Source organism: Propithecus coquereli, unplaced genomic scaffold (assembly GCF_000956105.1).
Source record: "Propithecus coquereli isolate 6110/MARCELLA unplaced genomic scaffold, Pcoq_1.0 Scaffold413, whole genome shotgun sequence".
NCBI classification, from domain to species: domain Eukaryota; kingdom Metazoa; phylum Chordata; class Mammalia; order Primates; family Indriidae; genus Propithecus; species Propithecus coquereli.
Window position 1 is genome coordinate 726927 of NW_012149875.1, and position 10000 is coordinate 736926.

The window sequence follows — 10000 nt, forward strand, 5'->3', positions numbered from 1 at the left end:
CAAAAAAAGGAAATCGGGGACAAGAATTCTCACTAGGGATGAGAAGAAAAGGGGGTTCTGCTGCTGTTTGGGGCATTGTCACATTGAAAACATTTCATATATTTCTTTTCAAATTGCTGCCAGGTTTGGTTTACAAGCTGGATTTGTGCAGGAATACAAAGAGTTCCTTGCCGAGCTCTCTGTTGGTGAATGGATGGACTGTGGAAGGAAGGGATTTCGGAGCACAGGGCTGGACTGTACTGGTGGGTACCACGGGGCTGCTGCGTGTATGGCGTGCACACAGGTGGTTCTCCCTGCTAACGCCCCGAGCACCCATAAAAAAAAAAAAAATGTCACAGTTCATCCAGATGATGCAGAAACTTAAGGAGCTTAAAAGTAAGTCAATTTTAAAAGCAAAACAACATGAAAAAACAATGAGGATACTTACTAAGAATATCAACATCCATGTAAACACGTTATGTTGATGCTAAAATTTTACATAAGATACCTCTCCTCCTCCGCAGTCCTGTTTTTTTTTTTTTTTTGAGACAGAGTCTCACTGTGTTGCCCGGGCTAGAGTGCCGTGGCGTCATCCTAGCTCACAGCAACCTCAAACTCCTGGGCTCAAGTGATCCTTCTGCCTCAGCCTCCCGAGTAGGCGGGACTACAGGCATGTGCCACAGTCCTGTTTTTCTGTAGAATAAACTTCGGCCCAGTCCAGTGTTGGAGAGAAGGAGCCAGAAGCCTCTAGAATGTTACTACAGTGTCAGGTAGAGGAAGCCCCACAAGTTACAAAGCATAAAATAACACAAAAGTAACACAGCCCCATGGCATAGGTGGGGTCCCACAGACAAAGGATCTGTGTCTTATGTATGTGCATCTGTCATTACCCTGCCAGGAAAAAGAAGCCACAATCTGCAGGATTTTGATGACAGTGTGTTGAAGGATCTCTGGGCAGAGCTGGGTGAAGAAAACTGTGGGGGGATGCTGAAGCCCCCAGGGGAGCTGTGACTCTCCTAAGCCTGCAGATCGGGGGCAGGACAGGCTCACTGGAGCCATCCTGAGCTGAAGAAGGACGAGGGGGAGAGACCCCAGCCTCACTCCTCCTGCTCTACCTCCTACTGGCTGACCCCAAGACAACAAGACAGCAAGGAGGGAACAGTATGGATGTGGGGAAGGTCAGGCCCTTAACAGGGATGTCTGCAATAGACATCCCATGTGTGTGTGTGTGTGTGTGTGTGTGTGTGTGTGTGTGTGTGAGGGCTTTCCCTTTTTGGTCTGGCAGGAAATAATAGGGTCCTAGGCCAAGAGATGTTATAAATGTTCTCTTTCCAAATACATGGATGGGCAAAAGATTAGCTGTCTTATCTTTGACACAGAAAAAAAGAGGAAGGAATGACATAGGAAAAGAGAGGCAGAACTTGAACTAAGTGATAGCTCATGGAAGAATAAAGAGGATGAGGCAGATAACATGAAACAGTAAAGCAATGAAACACGAGAAAGAGAATTGCACTGGACAAATCACTAGTGAAAGGACATAGTGACTGTACTTCTGCAACATAACAATGTGGACTTTAGCTTTTGACCGGGGCTGGGGTAGCTGCAGACTTTGAGGGCCACTGCGGTTGGTTCAATCACATTTGGGAGCAAGGAGAACTTGCAATCCTCAGAAAAGCACATGAGGGTTTGGGTGAGGGCTCCCTGTGTTGCATTTAACCACGTGCTCGTTTTGACCCTGAGTATATTAGTTTGAAAATCTGCCTAGGAAATAGATTCATGAATAATGGTGTAAGTTCCACAGCTTTGCTTTTTCATCTGAATAGGAATATTTATATTTTTTTAGCTCTCCTTAAGTAGACATCAGAAATAAAGCTATCTAGAATAAATTCTCTGTAGTTGTGCTATCTTTTGGATTTCTGCCAAATGACTTTCTATATAGAGCATGTGTTTTATACTATTACATATTAAACCATAGCAAAGCATATACCTTGTATCAGTAGTTTCCTGTATGCCAGACACTGCACTTTACATGATTTAACTCCTTGAATCTTTATCACATCCCTAGTATTTACATCCCATTTTTCAGATTGGAAAACAGGTTCAGATGGGATAAGCAATTTTCTCAAAGTCGCTCTGGTTGTATTAATAAGAGACTCAAGAATCAGTCCAAGTAAGCCAAGCTCTAACCCTGTGATCTTGGCCACTTTATTCTGTAATGTGATTTCTAGATCCCTCTTGGATGAGAGTCTCAAAGAAAGCTTCATATAATTTTACCCCTCAACCATGTTACGGCAAATTTCCCTTCACCCAGGAAATAATGGCTTTCCAACCACTAGCCAAGGAAGGTGCAACTTTTGTTAACAAGTGTCATCCATAATCCTAAATTTCATTCTTCCATGTTTAATTCATTAATTCTCAACTCACCAAGGAGGTAGATGCATTTGGTGTATTGAGAGGTCCCCGGAGTACATCATTAGATCCTCACTTTACTCCAACCATTATTCTTGTATGACTACAGTGAAGTCTCATATTTTCTATTCAGATATTTTTTCAGAAGTTAAAATAGCTTCCTTTATTTATTTTCAAATTTCGTGGATGTTTTGGCAAAGATTATAACAAAACAGGATGTTGAATATGCTCCTCAGGAAGGCTTGTCTCCGGTTATCATATCAACTTACTATCATCCTTAACCCTATTTATAAATGAATTACAAGGGAAGACAGCACCTCCAAAGAGTACTAAGCTGGGGTGTTGTGTGGTCTCTGATAGGCTGGGTGAATAGGGGCAATCTTTATTTAATGCCTCTGAGTCCCAGTCCTTTCATCTATGCAATAGAAACAATAAAGTCTACCCCTGGGGGACACCATGACATTAAGTGAGATAGTCCATTGAAAGCTGCCTAACATGGCACTGACACGTGGTCTATATATGTAATTTAACCTTAGTTCCCTTTCCTTTCTCTTACAGTAGATTCCACTACAACATTCAGAAACAATGTCTCGCCTGCTCTCTGAGCATCATCTGCATCATCTGAGCATCGTCAGCGATGACTGGGACATTGGTCCACCTATCAGCCACTGCTTTGTGGAGATGTTGAGAGCTGGGAATGGCACTATCCTGTAGATTAGGAATAATGTCAAAAATACTGGATTTCTTTCACAGTGCAGCTTTAGAAAATTTGGTAAACATTTTAGACCCCAGTCTATGGCATTGCCATCTAAATGAGGGCTTCATGCTTGATCATTGCAAAAGTCCTCTTTCACTCTAAAAATGCCAATTACACGCTGGCCCCCAGAAGAGAAGAATCCTGTTGTTGAGAGACCCTTAGGTGTTTATTTGATTTATGTATCCTGCTAGTTATCACATGATGTATTTTGGAATAGGGGCTCATTTTATGATATGGTATCCTAGTAACCATGTACCCACAAAGGATGTGGATGGCATTCATGCATAAATAAAGCCCACATAGATTCTTAAGACTATGCTACCCTTGCTAAACAACATTACAAGCTATGCAGGACATATATATTATTCTAATCAGTTTAGATATGCCAATTTAGATCTTACTGAAGCACTTCAAAACTCTTAAACTGAGAGTAATGTTTTCAATTATAATTTTATAAGCAAACAGACTGTTAGTCAGTCTGTCAGTAAACTACTGCCCTGTCTTCTGGACTATAGAAAACCATAAACATTTTTAAATGGGACTCTTTCAGTGGAAAATAAGTCTTCTTTAAGTCCCTAAATCCTTAGGAAGATTTTTTGAGGGTCCCATCTCCAATTTGAACTCTCTGGGGAGCAGAGGATCTAAGCCACTGCTATGGCTTGAATGTGCCCCTCCAAATGTGCCCATTAGCTCTTGACAATGTGATAATATTAAGAAGTGGGAACTTCAGGAGGTGATTAGACCACAAGGGCTCCTGCCTCTGGAATGGGACTGAGTACCCATATCAAGGGTCTTGAGGAAGAGAGTGGTTCTCTCCTGCCCTTCTACCTTCTACCATGTGAGGATGCAGCAAGGTGGCCCTCACAAGACCAAATGCCAGTGACTTGATCTTGCACTTGTAACCTCCAGAACTGTAAGAAATAAATTTCTGTTACTTTTAAATTACCCAGCCTCAGGCATTCTGTTATAGCAGCACAAATGGTCTAAGACAGCCATAAATCACAGCCACTGCGGGAGGTTTCACCGGAACACTAACTTTGGGGAACTTGGTTGTGCAATGTCATTGGTGCAAGGTTCATGAAGATTTACATGGAAAGGTCACACAAGAGGGTCTGAGGTTGATTCATCATCACCAACATTCGTCTACCTCTTGGTGAGCTCAATGAAACAGGATCTCTTCTATTATTCAACTTGTAATTTTACATGGGATTTAAGATGTGGGGTCCCATTCAAAAATCCCTCAGCTTATAAAGCGTAATTTTTGGATAAAGACATATCCTTCTATTTGCCTATGCATGCCAATGTAGGTAAAGAAATACAAGTATTAACTGATCACAAGATTTCGTATTTCCTCTCTGAAATCACTTGGCATTTTGCAATCCGTGGCAGCAGTTTATTTTTCCTCACACAAAAAGCAGTGGCGCACTTCACCACCAATAGCTTATCAGAAATGATGATATACGGTAGATTTGGCCAAGAAAATTAAGCCCTTATTCTATTTCAGTAGAAAAAAATGAAAAATAACATGGAAGCAAATTACATTTTTAATAGTTTTTAAAAATGTCTCTCTAAGTTTAGACTGCTCTACATTAAGCAGATAATTTTCATCTCATCTCTTTCTAAGAGATAGATTTTTGGAAAGGCATATATAATTAAAGTAGTTAGATAATATATTTTCCATTTTCTATATAGTAGCTATATACATCAGAAAAATATATGGCTTCCTTTCCTGTGTTTTGCTCAAAATGACGTAATTTATTTTCTTTTGTTGCATTCTATTTATATTCCTAACTTATCAAAAGTGTATCTTGATGTGTGACAAAAAACTTTGGGTGAGAAGGAAGGGAGGGTTTTATGTAATGAAATCACCTCATATCAGAAGAACGGACCATGTTGTTAGCGTTTTGCTGACAGGATCCAGAGATCACATCTCAGCCGTGGAAGGGGGCAGCCCCGACACCAGGCCAGGTCCCTGTTGCCCTCTGACCTTACCTGAGTTTTGAACAGTTTTTGTTAAAAACTGTGCTATCAGCAGCAGGAAACAACCATGGTGACAATATTCTTATCAATTCTTAAATATCGGATCCCTCCATTTTTTGACATATATCTGGTATAAAGCAAGTGGTTGAGTGTGTATTTCCCATTACATAATTAGCATCCCTCAGATATACACTAACACAACCCTGGGTCCTAAACAATGACCTTATTGCTTGCAAAGAACAACTATGTCCTTCTTCTGTCTTTTTTTTTCCATTAAAAATGCAAGATTATATGAAGTCAATGAAGAGCAACAGTTTGACCTTATCTGCCTTCATTTGGATGCCCTTGATTTCCTTATCTTGTCTGATTGCTAATTGGTATTACTTGATCAACACTTGTGTGCACATATAGTAGTAACATTCATGGGGTGTCAGGCAGGTGGGAGGGGGTAAGTGGGGATGGGTATATTCACACCTAATGGGTGTGGCGCGCGCCATCTGGGGGATGGACAGGCTTGTAGCTCTGACTTGGGCAGTGAAAAGGCAATATATGTAACCTAAACATTTGTACTCCTGTATTATTCTGAATTAAAAAAAAAAATTTAAAAAATGCAAGATGAAAGATCTCCAAGATGATGTGCTGATTCTTCCAAAGTGCACATAACGTACATTGGAGCTACATTTCAGATACTACATGCTATGTTCTATGAAGCTACAAAGAATTTTAGGTGACGACTCCATGCTCTTAAATTCTGTTCAGAAATGAGAAGGGACTTAGCACAAACAATGGCATTTTCCTAACCATTTTCAAGAACATGTTTTAAGAAAACACTGCAGAAAGATTTGCTTCTAAAATCGTAGATCTAAAGTTATATAACCAACAGGACTGACAGCCACTTGTACAGGAACGTTTTTCAGAGCCGGAGTGTGATGACGCACATCCCGGCAGTGAAGGTCGTGGATCTGGTGCCAACATGTGGGGAACAGCACTGAGTAATCCCAGCCTTCCTCGCTTCACTGTCTGGTCTTCCTACTGTCAGATTGAAGGGTAGGCTTCACGGACACAGTTTAGGTAACTGAAAGAGCAGCTTCCATGGTAGGAAGCAGACTGCCCAGCATTGAGGTGCCTCAGGCAGAAATAGCAAGGTCTTCGCACACTGAGTGGGCCGCACCTCTGCCTTGCAGGGACTGAGTGGCAGACACCAGCTAATGGCAACGTGACTTAACAATTTTTCAATTATGTGGAAGTTAACAGCTGTTGCTCGTATTCTACAAGAACAAAGATTACCGGATGAAGGGTAATAAAGACAAAAACACAAAAACCACAAAAACGAAAAACAAAGCAAAAAAAAAAAAAATCCCCCAAATACTGGTTCTGACAAGTGAGGACCCAAGAAAATAGATTAGCAAAGGAAACTGTGGAATCTGTTTTTCTTGGATCCAGAGTCTGGCCCTAATACAGGCAAGTTTCCCCTCATTTCCACAGGGTTCAGTGTGGGAATACACTCCGGGCTGTTTCTCCCAGACCTCCCTGTGACCCGGAGCGGGATCTACAAGGCTGCCCCACATGGGGTCAAAGTAATATCCTTTAGTTTATTCTTTTCAAATCTTCCCTTATGTCAGTTTCTGGAATGACAGCTCCCAAAGGAAATTTATGGGTGTGGAAGTTCCCCTTTTATTAGTGCTATAAGGGGCACAATAGTCCACACCAAACTCTGGAGGGAAAAACAATCCAAGAATAAAACAGAGATAGTGCACTACATTAACAAACTAGCACTGTTTTCTCTTAAGACATATTGCTCTTCAGACAAAAACCTGTAAGAGCAACCCGCGTGACCCTCATGTGAGCTAAAAACCAGAGGAGTCTAGAGAACACAGGCTAGGTTTGCAGGAAAGGTTCTAATCTGAAGAGGCACAGACAGCACAGCAGTGTGGGTGAGGGTGGCCGGGAGAGCGAGGCTCGCCCAGCAGTGTTTCCAGAGCCTGGAGCAGGCGGGCGCTCACCGGACAGGCGGAGATGCTCTGCTCCCACTGCGTCATGCTGAGGCTCTCCTCCAGGCTGGTGCACGTCTTCATCACCACGTCCCAGCCGCAGTAAGGGTCCTGGGCCCCAATGCAGGCGCTGGAAACACACACCAAACGATCAACAGAAAGGTAGCTTTATCTAGGATTAGAGATGCCGGCCAAGGCAAGCCTGTCCCGCAGGGGTGGGCATGGGAACCTGCTATGAGAACCAATGGGCATATATTTAATCTGGACACTGGAGAACGTAGCTATCTGCACACCCCAGTGAGTATCCAATTAAAAGTAAATCACTTATGTAGATACTAATATTTTGAAAACTCTATATTTTATCTAACATACAGAACGGATGGCTAAATGAGCCAACAACATGGCCATTTTGGTATCATAAACAGCTAAAGAAAGAATTTTTGCAGAGCTCAAAAATATCAATAATATAGTTGTGATCAACACCAATATCACTACCTTAATAACAGGTATCACTTGTTGAACATCTGCTATATTATTAACTATGATACAAACTCTCATATCATTTAGACACTTAAACAGTTTGCTAGGTGGGTATTATTATTTTCACTTTATTTACCATCATCATCATCATCATCATTGTCATCATCACCCTCATCATTATCACCGATTTATTGATGAGAAAACGGAGGCACAGAAAATTTGAGAAACTGGCCCAAAGCCAAGCAGGCACATCCAAAACCCTTCAATGTGATTAGTTCAAATTCAATAAAATAGGAACATCTTCCTTTTGTGCACTGTAGCTTAAAAATGTATTAAAATTTTCAATAGTAGTTTCATATATTTATATCTATAATATCCAACATTTATATCAGAAGTATTATAAATGGTGGATATTTTATTTTAGCTTTGTCTACATGGAAGAGCTCATACACAAGATGGGCACATGAAGACTGTGCCCCCCACATGAAAAACACAAGAGAAGGTGAATAGGGGATGGGGGAGGAGAAGACACAGCTGACTGTGTTTGGAGCAAAAAATATACAGAAGTTGACACCATAGTCAGACAGGACACTGGCCTCCTGGAATTCTCTGAAGGGTCCCAGAAGTCAGACACGCAGGAAATGGATGTGAGTAAAGGCAGGCAATGCCCGCACGGGGTTGTGATGTCCTCTTCTCCGAGGTGGGACGCCATGTACAGGGAGGGAGGCTCCGTTACAGAGTTACCACCAACCAAGGGCAGGACCAGAACTCACAGCTTAACTACCACACATGGGGGCAGGGGGTAGCAGAAGTAATGTAAGTTGTTCATATTAACAGTTTGAAATAATCATCCTTAACACACCAAATGTGTTAACCATATACAATGCACTGTTCTAAGGGTGTGACCCATATTAGGTCATATAAACCCTATTACGACCTTATAAATATAGTATCTCAATCAGGTACTACCTTTATTCCCATTTTAAAATGAAGAAATTGGGGCAGGGAAAGGCCAATTTGAAAGCTGTAAAGCAAGTAAAGAAATGATTACAGATGATAAATCAAACAAAATTTGTTATTATTCAATTATTATTGATTAACTACCTAAAGAAGTGCATACAGAAATGGTTAAAAAAAAGGCTGCTTCTCAGCAGCAGTGCTAGGTTGGGGTGCAAAGTGGTGCTCAACAATTACCTGTCACTACAACCTCATTAGAACTCTTTGATATGTGACCACATGCATATGCTGCTGTCATTCAACAATTCAAAGGAGACAGATACAAAGGATGAGGTGAAAACCTTTCTTCCCCATTAATAGGTAATGTTACTGCCAGCTTATAGATTCTGGAGATATTTTCTCCATGCATACAAGCATGCTTGTGGGCATATATCTGTATACACACACGGACATATACACATATATGTTCTGTTGTTGTCTATTTTAATTATATGACTTATAACATTACATATTATATATAATTATATCTAATACACACAAATGTGATTGTACACACTGCTTCATGTTTGCTTTTTACACCTAATAATATATAATTGCACTATTCTTGTCAATAAATATAGTTCTGCCTTATTCCATAGTTGTATATTGCTCCATCTCCTTGATGAACCAATGTTTAGTTAAATTTCTCCTTCAAAAGCAAGGCTGCAGTGCTCATTGTTGCACAGGTTTTCTACATGATAAAATTCTATTAGTGGAACTGATGAGTTAAAAGTTATGGGTATTATCGACTTCACCCTGTTTCACTCTGGATGTTGCCATATTTTTTTTTTAACTTATCCCTTTCTGGTGATTAAAAAACAGAATTTCCCAGTCGTCTGTTTTCCTTCCTTCCTTTCTTCTTTTCTTTTCTTTTTTTTTCCCTTTCTTTTCTTTTACTTCTTTTCTATCTGTCTTTCTTTCTTTTTTTCACTTAGAGACAGGGTCTCACTCTGTTACTCAGGCTGATCCTCCTGCCTCCACCTTCCAAGTAGCTGGGACTACAGGTACATGCCACCACAACTGGCTATCTTTTTTTAAATTTTTTGTAGAGATGGGGGTTTTGCTATATTGCCCAGGCTGTCTGGAACTCCTGGCCTCAAGTGATCCTCCTGTCTCAGCCTTGTTTTCATTTCTTTAAGTTGTGAGTTGGATTAAGATTTAGCATGGGTATGTGTACCTATAGATCATTTCTATTTCCTTTTATGCAAACTTCTCATGCATATCCAACTCCTGCTTTGGTCTCTTTCATGGGCCATTGGGTTTTTTATTAATACATGATCATTGGAGGGGGAAATTTTTGTATTAAAATTTACCCACTTGTGGCCGGGCGCAGTGGCTCATGCCTATAATCTGGGAGGCTGAGGCAGGAGGATTGCTTGAGGTCAGCAGTTTGAGACCAGCCTGAGCA

General features: G+C 40.9%; 1 protein-coding gene across 1 annotated transcript in view; it reads right to left on the minus strand.

Annotated features, from left to right (window-relative positions):
- Window positions 1-10000, minus strand: part of SEMA5A (sema domain, seven thrombospondin repeats (type 1 and type 1-like), transmembrane domain (TM) and short cytoplasmic domain, (semaphorin) 5A) — a 410707-nt gene that overhangs the window by 93121 nt on the left and 307586 nt on the right. The window contains exon 13 of the mRNA XM_012653137.1: window positions 7129-7246. Coding sequence (XP_012508591.1) covers window positions 7129-7246 — 118 coding nt within the window. The remainder of the gene's footprint in view (window positions 1-7128; window positions 7247-10000) is intronic.